The sequence below is a fragment of the Lepus europaeus genome, chromosome 3 (assembly GCF_033115175.1).
Source record: "Lepus europaeus isolate LE1 chromosome 3, mLepTim1.pri, whole genome shotgun sequence".
Lineage (NCBI taxonomy): Eukaryota > Metazoa > Chordata > Mammalia > Lagomorpha > Leporidae > Lepus > Lepus europaeus.
In genome coordinates, this window is record NC_084829.1 from 105,349,625 (window position 1) to 105,369,066 (window position 19,442).

Genomic DNA, 19,442 nt, shown 5'->3' on the forward strand with positions numbered 1-19,442 from the left:
CAGGTGCTTCTCCTGGTCTCCCATGGGGTGCAGGGCCCAAGCACTTGGGCCATCCTCCACTGCACTCCCGGGCCACAGCAGAGAGCTGGCCTGGAAGAGGGGCAACCGGGACAGAATCCGGCACCCCGACCGAGACTAGAACCCGGTGTGCCGGCGCCGCAAGGCAGAGGATTAGCCTATTGAGCCGTGGTGCCGGCCCTGATCATGTTTTTATCTTCTTCACTTCTACTCTAGCAGGAATTGTCTTTTGCTGTACTACGGGATTTCTATTTGATCCTGCAGAGATAGGATGCAATTGAAGATTTAAGGACACTTTACTGCACTTAAAGACTTGAGACGAGGAGAGAATGGGATAATCTTATTAACAGAAAATGGAGACCCAAAATGCTGAAAACTACAGAGTGGAAAGATGCCTGGGTAAGAGACAACCTACCTGAGAATCTGAGCTCTGCCTCTATTACCTGCACCATCTAGCTCTGCAGTTTTCAAGAGTGAGAAGAAAAGTCAGCACAATGAGGACACAGTTCCTCAGCCACCAAGCCACCTGTCTCACCCAGTACCTTATGGGAGGGGGGACTAAGGTTGGTCAGTCTTTCCCTCTCTCTTTCTTCCTCTCTTTCACTAAACAAGGAGGCTGGCAGTGGATAAGGGTGGATTGTGGACCCAATGGTGAGTAATAGCTCTAGCAGTTAAGTTCTAGAAACATTTCTAGAAATAAAAACACATCAGTAATAGATGTCAGGAATGCTGCTAGTTGCATAGATTATTTTCTTGCTTTAACACCTGAAGTCAAAGACTACTTCTTCCTCACATTCACATTTCCCTCAACACCCAGCCCTATGTCTTGCAGAGAGGTAGTGGTCCGAATGGGTTATATCAGACCACAGGTTACTTGGATCTAGCAGGGTATGTGCCCTGTTAGTTTAACTACTGATTTGAAGCCCTATTGTTGTTCAAGTTTTATAGACAAGTAATCTCACTGAGTGATTAAATAACTTGCTTAAGGTCAAATAACTAACCAGGTACAGATTTCAGACAAGAACTCAGACCTCTGGCTCTTTATCTATGTCTGTTTTACAACATGCTGTTTAGCACTGAGGATGCCTTGATTCTGGGTTCAAAGGAACAGCATTAAATCTGGAAGCTATTAAGCAGACTCTGCTATAAACATGTTAAGTGACTGCATATCTTTCTTTAATTTTTAATAACAATTGTGTATATTTCCACTGTGATATTTCAACACATGCATACAATGCATAAAACCAACACTGTACTGAGGAATGTCAAGATTTAAGCACTGTTGAGGCAGGCACTGTGGCATAGCAGGTAAAGCCGCCGTCTGCTAACAGGTATCCCATATGGGTTCTGGTTCAAGTCCAGGCTGCTCCGCTTTTGATCCAGCTCTCTGCTTCAGCATGGGAAAGCAGTAAAAGATGGTGCAAGTCCTTGGGCCCCTGCACCCACGTGGGATTCCCGGAGGAAGCTCCTGGCTCTTGGCTTCGGATCAGCGCAGTTTCGGTCATTGCAGCCATCTGGGGAGTGAACCAGTGCATAGAAGACCTCTCTCTCTCTGCCTCTGCCTCTCTGTAACTCTGCCTTTCAATTAAATAAATCTCTTAAAAAAAAAAAAGAGTTAAGCACTGTTTAAAACGTAGAATTGGGCACAAGACATTGTCTTTGGCTTTGGCTTTTTTCTAGTCAACATATTGTCCTACAAAACAATTTATGCAGCCTGGGTTTTTTGCTATGATATAGTCAGACAGGCTAATCTATATCATGTGATTTGTATATGCTAAACTAACTCTCAGCTGAATAGATTAGTAGCTTAGCCCACCTACTTTTTGTGGTTAATTATACTTGTTGTATGAGGCTGATCTTATTTTGTGTGCTTCCAAAAGCCCCGCTGAAGTAATGACTTCTGCTGTATACAGTACATTGAACATAAAGAGCCTTCCCCTTTCTTGCTCAACATATAATTGCTGCATTTGTGCATGCTGTGTAAGTTGAAAATAACAATAAAAAGTTAATGAAGAAAATAAGTACCAGTTGTAATGAATTAGTAATATTGCTAGATTTGTATCTGGAGTTTATTTTTATTGTTGTAAGTGGAATACAATCAATAGGAATCTGTAATCAAACTGTGTATGCTTTCATCTCTTGGGCTCTCCCTGAATAGGAGCTGAGATATCTTTAAGAAATTATTTTCAAAAGCGCACTTTTAAATCAATTTCTCAGCATAATCATTAAAAATCACTCTCAATAGCACTCCTCATTTTTAAGGGTTTTGCAGCACAAGAAGATATATTTCTCAGATGGGTTTTCATTGCTTTCCAAAAATGAAATAAAACTTTAAGTTTTAAATTAATTTTAATTACACAAAACATGAATAGGTTTTCTTTATTAAAAAGCTGAAAAATTTTTCATTGACAGTCAGGACAAGGGCTGATCAAGTCACTGTTTCTCATAGTGTCCATTTCACTTCAACAGGTTTCAGTTTTGGTGCTCAGTTAGTTGTCACCGATCAGGGAGAACATATGATATTTGTCCCTTTGGGACTGGCTTATTTCACTCAGCATGATGTTTTCCAGATTCCTCCATTTTGTTGCAAATGACCGAATTTCATTGTTTTTTACTGCTGTATAGTATTCTATAGAGTACATGTCCCATAATTTCTTTATCCGGTCTACTGTTGATGGGCCTTTGGGTTGATTCCAGGTCTTAGCTATTGTGAATTGAGCTGCAATAAACATTAAGGTGCAGACAGCTTTTTTATTTTCCAATTTAATTTCCTTTGGGTAAATTCCAAGGAGTGGGATGGCTGGGTTGTATGGTAGGGTTATGTTCAGGTTTCTGAGGAATCTCCAGACTGACTTCCATAGTGGCTTTACCAGTTTGCATTCCCACCAATATTGGGTTAGTGTCCCTTTTTCCCCAATAGATCCTTGCCAGCATCTGTTGTTGGTAGATTTTTGTATGTGAGCCATTCTCACCGAGGTGAGGTGAAACCTCATTGTGGTTTTAACTTGCATTTCCCTGATTGCTAGTGATCCTGAACATTTTTTCATGTATCTGTTGGCCATTTGGATTTCCTCTTTTGAAAAATGTCTATTGAGGTCTTTGGCCCATCTCTTAAGTGGGTTGTTTGTTTTGTTGTTGTGGAGTTTCTTGATTTCTTTGTAGATTCTAGTTATTTATCCTTTATCTGTTGCTTAGTTTGCAAATATTTTTTCCCATTCTGTCGGTTGCCTCTTCATTTTCCTGACTGTTTCTTTTGCAGTACAGAAACTTCTCAGTTTGATGCAACCTCAATTGTTAATTTTGGCTTTGGCTGCTGTGCTTTTAGTATTTTTTTTTGTTGTTGTTCTATTTAATAGTATTGGTTGAACTCTGTAATTAACACACAATTATTCTTAGGTGTTTAAATTTAACTGAAAAGTGATCCCTGTTAAATATAAGAGTGGGAATAAGAGAGGGAGGAGATGTACAGTTTGGGACATGGTCAATCAGACTTGCTGGACAATAGAGTTAGAAACGTGCCAGGGGATTCCAATTCAACCCCATCAAGGTTGCATGTACCAATGCCATCTCACTAGTTCAAGTGATCAATTTCTGTTCACGACTGATCATACTGATAGGTCTAAGAGTCAAAGGGATCACATAAACAAGACCAGTGTCTGCTAATACTAACTGATAAAATAAAAAAGGGAGAGAACGATCCAACATGGGAAGTGGGAGACACAGCAGACTCATAGAATGGCAGATGTCCTAAACAGCACTCTGGCCTCAGAATCAGCCCTTAAGGCATTCAGATATGGCTGAAGAGCCCATGAGAGTATTTTAGGTATAGAAAGCCAAGACACAAGACACTCTGGCAAAAAAACAAAACAAAACAAAACACCTAAATGAAAGATCTCTGCAAATGAGATCCCAGGAAAGAAGGGCCATCAAAGAAGGAGGTACCTTTCTCTGAAGGGAGGAGAGAACTTCCACTTTGACTATGACCTTGTCTAAATAAGATCTGAGTTGCAAACTCAAAAGGCTTCCATAGCCTTGGCAACCCATGACAAGAGCTTAGGGTGATTACCAATGCTATAAACAAGAGTGTCAATTGTTAAGTCAACAACAGGAGTCATTGTGCACTTACTCCTCATGTAGGATCTCTGCCCTTAATGTGTTGTACAATGTAAATAATGCTATAACTAGTACTCAAACAGTACTTTACACTTTGTGTTTCTGTGTGGGTGCAAACAGTTGAAATCTTTACTTAATATATACTAAATTGATCTTCTGTATATAAAGATAATTGAAAATGAATCTTGATGTGAATGGAATGGGAGAGGGAGTGGGAGATGGGAGGGTTGTGGGTTGGAGGGAAGTTATGGGGGGGGGGGAGCCACTATAATCCAAAAGCTGTACTTTGGAAATTCATATTTATTAAATAAAAGGTAAAAAAAGCTGAAAAAAATGACAAATAAAGTCCGCTTTGACTATTAGAAAGCATTTTGACTACTTATTTATTTATTTGAAAGGAAGAGCCACAGAGAGGCAAAGGCAGAGGCAGAGAGAGGTCTCCGATCCACTGGTTCACTCCTCAAATGGCCACAACGGCCAGAGCTGTGCTGATCAGAAACCAGGAGCCAGGAGTTTCCTCCAGGTCTCCCACGTGGTTGCAGGGACCCAAGAACTTGGGCCATCTTCCACTGCTTTCCCAGGCCATAGCAGAGAACTGGAGCAGAAGTGGAGCAGCCAGGACTTGAACTGGCGCCCATATGGGATGTCAGCATTGCAGTTGGTGGCTTTACCTGCTACGCCACAGCACCAGCCCAGGCTTTGACTATTTGTGTCCCTGAACTTGTTCCTAACACACCCTACCCCCACTCTGCAACCACCTTTAATATAGATGAGTGTGGTTTACTCCTGACTTTTTCTACAAAGTTTTTTTCCTTAAAAGAAAAAATTCATAATCGTTTCTAAAATGCTATATATTTCAATATTCATTACTTCATATTTATATAATTGAGTCCTAAATAAATAATATGAACATGCTCCTATATAAGCCTCACTTCTTAAGATACTTTTTGATTTATTCAATCCCCAAGAGTAAAATGAGTACAGTTTGCTAATTTTGTTTGGCATTTTTAAGTGCTAGACACATTCTAATAAGTGGAATGAAGGTGAGGATTGATAGTCACAACCTATTGTTACTATAATTAGAAGTCATCAGATCCTAATTAGTATAACATTAAAATGACAAATTATGAACCACAATATTTGCAGCTGAGACCAAGTCCAATTTCCTAATTCAAAGGTTTATAGAAAAACAAAATAACTGGTCCCTTTCACAGCTTTTTATATTTATTCTCCAGTTTTCTTCTCAAGATGATTTCACACAGGCCTCCAAATACGCCACCACTACTTCCCTTAACACTCCATAAAGCAAGATCAATTTTCACTTACAGAAAATATTCAGTTGATAATTTTATTCTCACTCATTAGCTCACCTGCCCCCTAAAAATCATGTAAGTAATGATAGAAGTACTTGTTTCAGGGCTGGCATTGTGTCATAGCAGGCAGAAACCTCCTGCAACACCAGCATCCTATGTGGGCGCTGGTTTGTGTCCCAGCTGCTCCAATTCCAATCCAGCTCCCTGCTAATAGCCTGAGAAAAGCAGCAGAAGATGGCCCAAGTGTTTGGGCTCCTGCCACCAACATGAGAAGCCTGGAAGAAGTTCCTGGCTCTTGGCTTCAGCCTGGCTCAGTCCTGGCGATTGTGGCCATCTGAGGAGAGAACCAGTGATGGAAATCTCTCTGTAATTCTGACTTTCAAATAAATAAAATTTTTTTAGATTTATTTTATTTATTTGAAAGGCAGTGTCACAAAGAGGCAGAGCCAGAGGCAGAGAGAGACATCTTCCATCTGCTGGTTCACTCCCCAAATGGCTGGGGCTAGCCAATCCAAAGCCAGGAGCCAGGAGCCAGGAGCTTCTTCTGGGTCTCCCATGCGGGTAGAGGGGCCCAAGAATTTAAGCCATCTTTCATTGCTTTCCCAGTCCATAGCAGAGAATTGGATCAGAAGTGGAGCAGCCAGAACTCAACCGTTGCCCATACGGGATGCTGGTACTGCAGGAGGCGGCTTTACCCGCTGTCACTTTTTAAAGAAGTGCTTGTTATAAAAACATAATTGACAAGCTTTAAAATTTGTTATTTTTAAATTTGAAATTTGAAAGTATACATTATTTTATTTTGGCCTAGAATACAATGTTATACTGAAGATCCAGCCATCCAAAGACTTAAATAAATACTATGTCCAAGGCACTGCAGACATATGAATGTATACAAAGCTACATGCCTGCTCTAAAGGACCAAGAAATCTAATACAAGACATGAAGCAGGGATCTGCATTAACAATAACAGGCAATACTTGGTAAGCACAGTTTAAAGGTATTATACATATTACCTTCTTTTTTAAAAAAAAATTATTTAATGAATGCATTTTTACATAGATACAACTTTAGGAATACAGTGGTTCTTTCCCCCACACCCCTCCCCCCAGCTCCCATCCCACCTCCCTCTCCCTCTGTCTCCTTCTTCATTATGGTTCACTTTTAGTATAACTTTATATACAGAGGACCAACTCCATGCTAATCACAGACTTCAGCAATTTGCACCCATGCTCACACACAACATACAGAGTACAGTTTGGGGAGAGAATTTGCAGTCGATTCTCATACTGCAATTCAATAGGGACAGAGGTCCTACATGGGGAGCAAGTGCACAGTGACTACTGCTGTTCCTTTAACATTTAACATTCTTTTTTTATGACGTCAGTGATCATCTGAGGCTCTTGCCAAGGGCTGCCAAGGCTATAGAAGCCTTTTGTGACCACAGACTCCATCAGTATTTGGACACGGCCATGAGCAAAGTGCTTGTCCTCTCCTCCCTTCAGAGAAGAGTGTCTCCTTCTTTGATGACCCTTTCTTTCCTCTGAGGTCTCACAGAGATCCTCTGTCATATTACCTTCAACCCAACAAACAAATCTACAAGGCACAGACAGGTTACCTAACTTGTCTGGGAGTCACACAGCTAGTAAGTTATAGAATAAGGATTTGAACTCATGCAAATATAACCAATTTGATATATTTCTTCCCCTTCTTGATCACCTAATGTGGGACATCAGAAAGTCACTACCTTTCTATGTTTCAGCTTTCTCATTGATGAAACTATTATTTCTGTGGTGCAGCGGGTTAACGCCCTGGCCTGAAGCGCCAGCATCCCATATGGGCACTGGTTTGAGACCCGGCTGCTCCACTTCCAATCCAGCTCTCTGCTATGGCCTAGGAAAGCAGTAGAAGATGGCCCAAGTCCTTGGGCCCCTGCACCCATGTGGGAGACCCAGAGGAACCTCCTGGCTCCTGGCTTCGGATTGGCGCAGCTCCGGCTGTTGCGGCCAACTGGGGAATGAACCATCAGATGGAAGACCTCTCTCTCTACCTCTCTCTCTCTCTCTCTCTGTGTAACTCTGACTTTCAAATAAAATAAATAAATCTTTAAAAAAAACTATTATTTCTGCCTCACAGGGTTTCCATAAGGATTGAAATTCAGACAGCCTGAAACAGAATAACATTTACCAAAGTTTTGTAGCATTCCACAAGATGAACTGTTGATAGAAGTTAAAGGATTCTGCAGTCAAATAACGAGGAAATGATATCTCTTGCAGATTCACAATGCATACCATATGCATGTAACAACTCCCATGGAATTTGAAATGAAGAAATCTTTGTAATTCTGTTTAACCCGGTATATTAAGTTTTCTTTGCTACAAGTAAAATACCTGAGAGACGCTATTTAGGAAGAAAGGCGGCTTATTTCCGCTTACAGCTTTGGAAGGCCACAGCTCAAGACTAGGCAGCCTACCTGTCTGGCATCTGCTGAGGGTAATGGGAGGAAGGATCACATGGTGAGCCAGGCAGAAGAGAGGGAACAGCTGGGCTGAACTTGGCCTACAAAGCCAGCCCCTTCACGAGAACCACCTTCTGAGGGTAAGTCCCCAATGACCTAAAAAGGACTCCCACTGGGCCCACCTCCCGCACACCATAATTAGATCGTCTTTACCCTTAATCCATTCACTCTTGACAAAAGACTTCGGAGACCATTTCCGCCCCCTCAACATACGAAGTTTTGGGGAACATCCAAGCTAACATCTAAACCGTAACACCAGCGTGCACATTCATTTCATCATAGGGCCTTCTGTCAATCTCTGTAGCCCTGGAATAGAAATTGGGAAATACTGGGTAGAAAAAGGGGATAAATCAGAGGATCTAATGGGTCTGAGGGTGGTTCAACAAATTTTTAACCGAGTGCTTTGGACAAAACCTCCGTAGCCCCTCCAAGTCTGTTTCCTATTCATGTAATTAATTCTTTCAAAAATTAGTTATTTTTACTTTGTTTGAAAGGCAGAGAGAAAGAGAGAGAGAAAGAGACAGCTGGTTCACTCCCCAAATGCCTGCAATAGCCCAGGCCGGGCCAGGCTGAAGCCAGGAGCCAGCAGCCAGGAACTCCATCCAGGTCTCCCTTCGGGATATAGGGACCCATGTACATGACCCATCACCTGCTGTCTCCAGGGCCTGCATTATCAGGAAGCTGGAATTGTAAAGCAATTGTTAAGCAGAGCTGGAACTCAAATCTAGGTACCCTGATATGGGATGTGGGCATCCCAAGTGTCATCTTAAACACTGCACCAAATGTCTGCCTCCCTTTTATCCCTTTTAAAAAAGATATATTTAGTTATTTGAGAGAGAGAGAGAGAGAGAGAGAGAGAGAGAGAAAGAAATCTCACATCCACAGTTCACTGCCCAAATGGCCACAATAGCCTGGTCTGGGCTAGGCTGAAGACAGAAACCAGGAACTCCAACTAGGTCTCCCACAGGGGTGGCAGGGACCTAAGTACTTGAGTCCCCATCTGCTGCCTTCCAGGCCTATTACCAGGAAACTGGATTGGACACAGAGCGGCTGATACTCAAACCAGTGCTCCAGTATGGGATGCTGTCCTAAGCACGGCTTTACAAACTGCACCACAATGCTGGGTTCCTAATTTAATTTTTTTTCTTTTTAAGACTTATTTATTTATTTGAGAGGCAGAGTTACAGACAGAGAGAGGCAGAGACAGAGACAGAGGTCTTCCATCTGATGGTTCACTCCCTAAATGGCTGCAATGGCTGGAGCTGGGCCGATCTAAAGGCAAGAGCTAGGAGCTTCTTCTTGGTCTCCCACATGGGTGCAGGGGCTCAAGCACTTGGGCCATCCTCCATTGCCTTCCAAGGCCATTAGCAGAGAGCTGGAACAGAAGAGGAGCAGCCAGGACACAAACTGGTGCCCACATGGGAAGTCGGCGCCATAGGCAGAGGCTTAACCTACTATGCCATAGCACTGGCCCCACAGTCATGTGACATTAGAAAAGTCTATACTTTTACTACTATGTATAATATACTGTAATGATCTTTTGTACACAAAATAAAAATACCCTATTATTAACAGAATGGAGGGACAATGATTTTTAAGTGTTATAAGACTGTATCCACTTTTTTTTTTTTTTTTTGCATAGGGATGTCCAGTTGTTCCAACACCATCTATTGAAAAGATGATGTTTTCTCCATTGTAATATCCTTGCTTGTCAAAACTGATTGGCTATACTTATGAAGGTCTTTTTTTAAGGGCTCTCTATTCTGTTTTATGATCTATTTATCCTTTTGCCAATACCACTGTCTTCATTACCATACTTATAATCTGCCATCACATTTTCTTTTTTTTTTTTAAAGATTTATTTATTTATTTGAAAGGCAGAGTTATGGGGTTGGGGTAGGGGTAAATCTTCCATCCACTGGTTCACTCCCCAAATGGCCACTAAGACAAGAGCTGAGCTGATCTGAAGCCAGGAGCCAGGAGCTTCTTCCAAGTCTCGCATGTGGATACAGGGGCCCAAGCACTTGGGCATCCTCCCCTGCCTTCCAAGGCCATTAGCAGAAAGCTGGAATGGAAGAGGAGCAGCCAGGACATGAACCAGTGCCTATATGGGAGGCCTGCACCGCAGGTGGAGGCTTAATCTACTATGCCATAGCATAGGCACCCCCTCATTTAATTCTTAAAAACATTCTCTGAAGTACAAGCAGAGGCTCGGCTGGTGGGTGGTGCAGTCTATTTGCAGAATCCAAGTCCTGCTACTACTTGGATAGCTCCCCACTATTTCTCCAGGAAATAGCCTAATTCCTCAGGTCTTTCACAATCTCTCATTTTCCATCTCATCTCCACATCCTGATGCCTTACTATACGAGTTTGCTTTGGCTATGGGGAAGAATGTGTTCCAGCTACTCTCCTTGGCTTGCAGACGGCTGTCTTCAGCACATGGGGTGATCTCTGTATAGCACAGCAGTGTCCAAATTCATCCTTCTCATAAGGATCTCAACTAGTAAAGGGTCTATTTTAATGACTTCATTTTACTTGATTTCCTCATGAGGACCCTATCTCCAAATAAGATTACTTTCTGAGGTACTGGGGGTTAGGTCTGCGATATATGAATTCTGAGAGGATACAATTCCATCTGTAGCAGTTATATACATAATGAAGGTAATCTCTGTTCTCTATATTTGTACATTTCTGTAACAATTATGAACCGAGTGCCTATTACAAGGATGGCACTTCTCAATTGTTAACAACAACAGGAGTCACTGGGTACATGCTCCCCACGTAGGATCTCTGTCCTTAATGTGTTTTACTATGAAACTTAAAGACAACACTACTAGTCGAATGATACCCTATACCTTGTGCAGTTGTGTGAGTGCAGCCTGTTGAAATCCTTGCTTAGTATATAGTAACTTGATCTTCTGTATATGAAGGTAATTGAAAATGAAACTCGATGAAGGGCGGGATGGGAGAGGAAGTGGAAGAGGGGAGGGCCGCGGGAAGGAGGGAGGTTGGGGGTGGGGAAGCCACAACAATACAAAAGTTGCACTTTGTAAATTCACATTTATTAAATAAGTAATAATTTAAAAAAAAGGAAAGTGTCAATTTGTTAAGTCAACAACAGGAGTCATTGTGCACTTACTCCCCATGTAGGATCTCTGTCCTTAATGTGTTGTACAATGTGAGTTAATGCTATAACTAGTACTCAAACAGTACTTTACATTTTGTGTTTCTGTGTGGGTGCAAACTGTTGAAATCTTTACTTAATATATACTAAATTGATCTTCTGTATATAAAGAGAATTGAAAATGAAAAAAAAAAAAAAAGGATGGCACTTCTCTGGACCCTTCCAGGTACTTTCATACCCCGTCTTTGATCAGGGAGTTCCTTACTTCTCTGCTTAGGAAACAAACACTCTATACTCTGCCCCCGACTCACCTCTTTCCTCCAACTGATGACCTCCTAGTTACCTTCAAAGCTTACTTACAAGTTCCTATTTTGTAGGCCCTGAATGGTTCCCTTTTCTGAAATTTTCTCCTTTCTTCCTTCCAACATGCCTAATACCTCCATACACTCTGAGATACTCTATTTACAGCACCTACAGTTAGTGTTTCAGCTGTTTATAAATTTGCATATTCCCTGATGCTAAGGTCACTGAGGGAAAATACACACTATTCAGTTCATATCTACTGCATCAAACACACACATAGTAAGTGCTTAATATTCGTTCATTGTGTGATCAAACTAGGAATTTAGGGTGTTGGATTTAGCAGGTCTAAGAGGAAGACTCTGAAGGAGGAACATCCAGAGAAAGACCAGACAAACAGCAAATGCTAAAGTTTAGACATGGAGTCACAGAGGCCTGAAACAGCAGAGTGGAAATGTATTGAAAGAGGAGACATGGAGAAACTTGCGAGCTGGTAGTTTATTTGCCAGGGAAGTAAAAGGGTGGTAGGAAAGATCACCAAATTCACTAAGGTAACTAGGCAACAGAATAGTGACAGCATTAACAGAAACAGTAAAGGTACATTAAGAGAGGAGAGGCAGAGAGAGAGAGAGGTCTTCCATCTGCTGGTTCACTCCCAATTGGCCGCCACGGCCAGGGCTGCGCCAATCCAAAGCCAGGAGCTAGGAGCTTCTTCTGGGTCTCCCACGAGGGTGCAGGGGTCCAAAGACTTGGACCATCTTCTACCACTATCCCAGGCCATAGCAGAGAGCTGAGTCGGAAGAGGAGCAGCTGGTATTAGAACCGGCGCCCATATGGGATGCTGGCACTTCAGGGCGTTAACCTGCTGTGCAACAGCACCGGCCCCTGGTGTCTTAACTTCTATGGTGAGTAACTAACCCACATCTTTCATTTTGAATGCATCACTTCCTTTTTTTTTTTTTTTCATTTATTTATTTGACAGGTAGAGTTATAGACAGTGAGAGAGAGAGAGAGAGAGACAGAGAGAAAGGTCTTCCTTCCGTTGGTTCAGTCCCCAAATGGCTGCTACGGCTGGCGCTGCGCCGATCCAAGCCAGGAGCCAGGTGCTTATTCCTGGTCTCCCATGCGGGTGCAGAGGCCCAAGCACTTGGGCCATCCTCCACTGCCCTGCCAGGCCATAGCAGAGAGCTGGACTGGAAGAGGAGCAACCGGGACTAGAACCCGGCGCCCATGTGGGATGCCGGCGCCGCAGGCTGAGGATTAACCAAGTGAGCCACAGCGCCGGCCCGTTGAATGCATCACTTCCAACATGATCTGCTTAAAGAATGTTACAAATGCAAGAGTTTTATGATCAGGAAATAGTAAACATCACTTCTGCTCAGACTGTAATGGGTATATCTCACATCACCCAGCGAATTGTAAGGGAAGCTGGGAAACATAGTTTAGCTTGGTATTGAGGAAGAAAAGAAAATGTGTTTGGTACACTTACCTAAGTATCTTCTATCACAGTTAAACGCTGGGAAAATTAAGGGAATAAAGGTAGAAAGAAATTGCTTTCACTTTGTGATTTGTTTTAAACTGCTAATTAGATGAGAAGAAATTGAATCCCTTCTTATAACTGATAAAGCTGAACCATTAGTAAAAAAATTTTAATAGTCACATGACATTAGAAAAGTCTATACTTTTAATACTATGTGTAATATATTGTAATGATCTTCTGTACACAAAATAAAAATACCCTATTATTAACAGAACGGAGAGGCAATGATTCATATTTTCTCAGTTATGGCTAGGGATATCTACACACTTAGTAATACTCATTAGACTGGACTTGTAATCAGTTTTTTAAAAGCCAAGGTTGGTAGAATAAACCTAAAGTCTACATTCTCATTAGCAAAAGGCTATGGTGGATGTTTATTATAAATATGACTCTCTTATCTGTTTTTCAAAATGTAGTTAGAATATTTTAGAGTAAATTTTACCTGACTTGGCCTTTATGTGATAAATTCACTAGACACATCTACATTACAAGTTATAACTTGTGGCTAAATGAAACACATCCCCCTAAGTTACTTCTAGTCCCTTAGAGGTAATTTACTCAGGTTCCATTATCTGACAGGAAAGTCAAAGTTTATGAGAGAAAACACCAACAGTGTAAATCCAGTAGTTTGGAGGTGAATTAAAAAGCTCCCAAATCAGTACTTCCTGCAAATGTTAAATAATTCACTGTGGCATTATAAATACAAGCCTCTGGCAAGTTACACTTGAGCAATTAAGGAAGCAGGAGTCATACAAATGACTTCAGTGGTACACAAACAAATTAATGTTTTCTCAAAGTACTATGCCAAATTACTTTAGCACGTTAACAAGTGTGTAAAACACCCAAACACACCAATGACTAACTAGATCAAGTTAGAGTATAGGAACCAGCTTGGAACTCCATGCCAGGATCATTCCCTACATGTAACTGTGGCTTCTTTATATCTGAGCACAAAATTCACTTATGTTATTTCAAAAGTTTGCATGTTCAAAATGTACATTTACCCTTTAAAATGTTCTTTAACTGAAATTGTTCAGATTACAATGGCCATCTACCAAATATATTACGTGAAGGATTAGAAGCAATGTGATTGTTTAGGAGAGTGTAGGTTAGAAATCAGAAACACAAGATAATATCATGGGGTACCACGTACATACAGAACATAGCGCCTGCATAGGAGAAAAGGCACTCAATTCAGAATATAAATGAAATTTCAACCCCAACTGTTGTTTGCTACTTAGAAGATTTTTAGACAAGCCTTAGCCTCAGTATTGGCTTTCTCTTCTGTAAAAGAAGCAGTGTGATGGTTCATGCATGCAACAAACATTTATAGAACACTTACTAATATGTCAAGTAGTGTTTTCCAGGGGTTATTTTAGGATTAGTGTTAATAAAACACTGCTGGTATTCATTAAAATATGTGTCATTACTCACATGTATAAGGAGACACTTGACTAGTAAGATCATAATCAGCAAATTGGACATCAATAGTATTTTGAATAGGAAACAGATACATGGAATAGAAGGTGGCATGAGGTCAATCTGCTTTTCAGGATCCATGGAGCCTTTAGCTTTTTTTTTTTTTGACAGGCAGAGTGGATAGTGAGAGAGAGACAGAGAGAAAGGTCTTCCTTTTTGCCGTTGGTTCACCCTCCAATGGCCGCCGCACTGCGGCCAGCGCATCACGCTGATCCGAAGCCAGGAGCCAGGTGCTTCTCCTGGTCTCCCACGCGGGTGCAGGGCCCAAGCACTTGGGCCATCCTCCACTGCCTTCCCGGGCCATAGCAGAGAGCTGGCCTGGAAGAGGGGCAACCAGGACAGAATCCGGCACCCCGACCGGGATTAGAACCCGGTGTGCCGGCGCCGCAAGGAGGAGGATTAGCCTGTTGAGCCACGGCGCAGGCCCGAGCCTTTAGTTTTTACTCTAGATCTTTGTGTTTTTTCTCTAGCTATCTCTGTTGAAGTTAGCCAAGTGTTTTCTGCAAAATTAAGGTATTTTGAGCTCTAATTCAAATAGCAAGTTTGAGAGAAGAATGTACATACTCAAGGATACTTCCAAAAAGTTGATGGAGGGGCCAGCACTGTGGCGCAGTGGGTTAACGCCCTGGCCTGAAGCACTGGCATCCCATATGGGTGCCGGTTCGGGACCCGGCTGCTCCACTTCTGATCCAGCTCTCTATATGGCCTGGGAAAGCAGTGGAAAATGGCGCAAGTCCCTGGGCCCCTGTACCCGCATGGGTGACCTGGAAGAAGTTCCTGGCTCCTGGATTTGGATTGGCGCAGCTCCAGCCGTTGTGGCCAATTGGGGAGTGAACCAGCGGATGGAAGATCTCTCTCTCTCTCTCTCTCTCTGTTTCTCCTCTCTCTGTATAACTCTGACTTTCAAATAAAGAAATAAATCTTTAAAAAAAAGTTGATGGAAAATGAGATTTAAAATGCGTTTATTTTGGTGGTAAAAACCCCCTTGAAATCCATGCACAGTTTTCATAATACACATTTTTCACTAACTTTTTGAAGTACCCTTATGTTAAATATTTGCCAAGTTGCTTTCCATTTAGAAGTTTTGTAAGCCATATTAGAAAAAGGGCTTTTTGGAATATTAATTTATTGGCTAGTCTAATCTAAAAGTGAAATAAATTATTTGAAACAGACTAGAAAGATGAAATGAAAACAAGGAAAAAAATGAGATGTAGAGGGAAACAGCACTACTGTTAAAGTCTCTCAGCTTTTCACATTTGCCAGCTATGCCATCTGAAAAAGTTTCAAGATTTCTTTTTTTAAAAAAATATTTAGGCCGGCGCCGCGGCTCAATAGGCTAATCCTCCGCCTTGCAGCGCCAGCACCCCGGGTTCTAGTCCCGGTCGGAGCGCCAGATTCTGTCCCAGTTGCCCCTCTTCCAGGCCAGCTCTCTGCTGTGGCCAGGGAGTGCAGTGGAGGATGGCCCAAGTGCTTGGGCCCTGCACCCCATGGGAGACCAGGAGAAGCACCTGGCTCCTGGCTTCGGATCAGCACGATGTGCCGGCCGCAAGCGGCCATTGGAGGGTAAACCAATGGCAAAGGAAGACCTTACTCTCTGTCTCTCTCTCTCACTGTCCACTCTGCCTGTCAAAAAAATAAAAAATTGAAAAAAAAAAAAGAAAAAAATATTTATTTTTTTTATTTGAAAGGCAGAGATAAAAAGAGAGAGAAACAGAGAAAAAAATCTTCCATCCGCTGGTTCGTTCTCCAAATGGCTGCAATGGCCAGGGCTGGGCCAGGCCAAAGCCAGATGTCAGAAGCTTCTTCAGGGTCTCCTATATGGGTACAGGGACCCAAGCACTTGGGCCATCCGCTCATGATTTCTGAGGTACATTAGCAGGGAGCTGGGTTGGAAGTGGAGCAGCCAGGACTTGAAGCAGTGCCCATATGGGATGCTAGCCCTGCAGGTGGCAGCTTAAATTTCCACATCACAGCGCCGGCCTCTCAAGATTGCTGAATCTCAGTTTTCTCAAGAGAAAAATAAATGTCACAGCTCTTATCCACAAATAGGATCAAACAGGATAACTGGGATATAAAAATGATCAGTAACCTAAAAGCACTCAACAAATATATACTATTTTGGAGTGAATTGTAACTAGAATGATCCCAAGATATCCCTTGGAGTTAAGAAACTTGTACGGATACTTGGTAAACAGCCTACACAAATATGGTGATTGGAGGAGTGACCATGGGGACTTGGCTTGCTTGTTAACGACTTCAGACTGGACTTCAGAGCCAGCAAACAACAGTCATTTCTAAATAGTATAGAAGAAAAAAAAAAAAAAAACTTATGGGCAAGACTGCTAGGAATTAAAAAACTCTGGAAGACATAGATTGATTTTTTAAAGTAAATCAACAAGGTCAATGAGCCACGAGTCAGTTTCTAGGGACTGGCATTGTGGCACAGCGGGTTGAGCCTCTGCCTACAATACTGTCATCCCATTTTGGCGTGCCAGTGAGACTCAGCTGTTCTACTTCCAATCCAGCACTCTGTTAGTGTGCCTTGGAAAGCAGCAGAAGATGGCCCAGCTTCTTGGGACCCTGCCACTCATGTGAAAACCTAGATAGAGCTCCCAGCTCCTGGCTTCAATCTGGCCCAGCACTGGCCATTGCAACCATTTGGGGAGTGAACCAGCAGATGGAAGATCTCTTTCTCTCTGTCTCTCCTTTTCTCTGTGTCACTCTGCCTTTCAAACAAATAAATATTTTTAAAAAATATTTTCTGGAAGTACTTCTTTTTGTGAATAAAACTGCCTTGTCATTAATGTTTTTAGAGTGGTTATAATTTTTTTTTTTTTTGAAAGGCAGAGTGGATAGTGAGAGAGAGAGAGAGAAAGGTCTTCCTTTTTGCCGTTGGTTCACCCTCCAATGGCCACTGCGGCCAGCTCATCGCGCTGATCTGAAGCCAGGAGCCAGGTGCTTCTCCTGGTCTCCCATGGGGTGCAGGGCCCAAGGACTTGGGCCATCCTCCACTGCCTTCCCGGGCCATAGCAGAGAGCTGGCCTGGAAGAGGGGCAACCGGGATAGAATCCGGTGCCCCAACCGGGACTAGAACCCGGTGTGCCGGCGCCACAAGGCGGAGGATTAGCCTGTTAAGCCATGGCGCCGGCCTAGAGTGGTTATAATTTCACATATCAAAGTCTACCTGAGAATTGTTACTTTTACAATGGCTTTTAACACAGTGCCAAGCTCACTTGCTAGGATTAAATAAAATTATTGCTTATATAGAGTTTCTAAAAATACATGTGATTTTTAAAAAAATCCAAAATTTAAGTCCATTTTATACGCAGAAAATGAATAATATATACTCACAAATTTGCTTTTTAATCTAAATGTGTAAAATATAAAAATTTCTGTTCCAAGTAAGCAGTAAGAAGTCTCTACAGAGAAAAAATGATACCATAATGGGGGGAGGGGGGAGTAAACAGAAAACTGTCAATGCTCAAGGTAGAAATGTGGGGGTCACTTACCAGAGTCATGCATACAGCTTGTCAAGAATGCTGGACTTACAGGAAGAGTAAACTCCAATATTCTACTCTTAAAATACATTTTAATTTATCTTTGTATAGGAGAACGACAAAAAAACAAAGTAGCAATTTCTACCATCTGCTGTCCAGTGAAAGAAAAAACAACCTAGAGAGCAATGTGAAAAGGCTAATTTCTTCTTACCATGAGTAGATCCCACTGACCATGTCATAGTTCTGACATGAGACATCCACACTGCTGGGCCCAGCTGCTTTGGAAATAAGCAGCACCACCAGTCCCCTCAACTGCAGGTTGTGCCGGCTGTCATGGACAAGGCCCCTGCCAGCAAGAAAAGAAAGAAAAGGATTAAAACCCTCCTAGAATCAAACAGCTCATGTTAGAAAATGGCTACGAATATGCCCAAACTTCTAAAACCAGACAATGAGAAGGAACAGGGCTAGGGGAAGAAAGAGTTAACACATGGAAGCAACGAGTTCAGGAAAACAGCTGGAGAAACTCATGGCTGGTTTTCATCGTGACAGACTCCAATTATGAGCTTGATGATCTGGCTCCCTTCTCTCCCAGGTTCTATCCACTATTTATGTACTACCTGTGCATCCTAATCATTTGCTCTGATAATAAGAGGAGCCCATGGCTTTGGTGGCAGTTGATAGCAGCTGAAATATCAATTACATGGCTTGGATGAAGTGATGGTATTTGGTGGTGATGGTAGTAAGGAGGAGTTGTAGAAAAATAATTTGTCTTCAGAGGCAGAGAAGCAGAAAGAGATTAAATCAAATCCAAAATGGCTTAAAAATTTATTTGATAAGTAAATGGAAATGAATGCCATCAGCAGAAATCTTGCCATTTCCTATTACTCATGGAAAGCATTATCATTCTAGGCAACAAAAAGGCTTTAACTCAGAATGTCACATTTCTTTCATTATGAGGATTGAACTTTCATAATTTCTGCTATAACTGAGGCTAAGAATAATTCCCAGGAATGGGTTTTCTTTTTAAAGTATTACAAATGGTTGCCATATTAGAACTAAATGGCACCATTTTTAAAAAGAAAGAAAACTATGAGTACTATATTACAATGAATTAATATTCAGAACAAAGCTCACAAGTACTAATCAAATATTTAGATAATTAGAGCAAACATAAATAATATTGAAATATAGTTCTTGAATGTGGTGAGGAGACATTAGAAATTAGTATTATAATACTTCATTGCATTAAGACTTCATTGGTGAGTTCTGAAAAAAGAATCAATTTAAGTTAATTAAGTTCGCATAGCCAAAAATAATGATTTAGTACATTCTGTAAGAAAAATTTTCACCCTTTAAGCCTCCAAACAGAAATTTTTAAAAGGGCCCCCTCAGAGTTTCAAAATAAGACAAATCATCAGGTTCTCTGCCAAGTGACAGCCATGGTCATTTCTCTGTTCACCGGTATTTTCTCCGTAACCATAAGTGATCTTCAGAAAGTTAGAGAGCTTAGCGATTTTAAAAAACAGTCTAACTTCCTAGGAAA

At 41.7% G+C, this 19,442-nt stretch overlaps 1 protein-coding gene across 2 annotated transcripts in view; it reads right to left on the reverse strand.

Moving 5' to 3' along the window:
* PDSS2 (decaprenyl diphosphate synthase subunit 2) overlaps positions 1–19,442 on the reverse strand; it is a 290,238-nt gene that overhangs the window by 158,943 nt on the left and 111,853 nt on the right. For both annotated transcript variants that reach the window (XM_062186574.1, XM_062186573.1), the window contains exon 2: positions 18,111–18,245. In XM_062186574.1, coding sequence (XP_062042558.1) covers positions 18,111–18,245 — 135 coding nt within the window. The remainder of the gene's footprint in view (positions 1–18,110; positions 18,246–19,442) is intronic.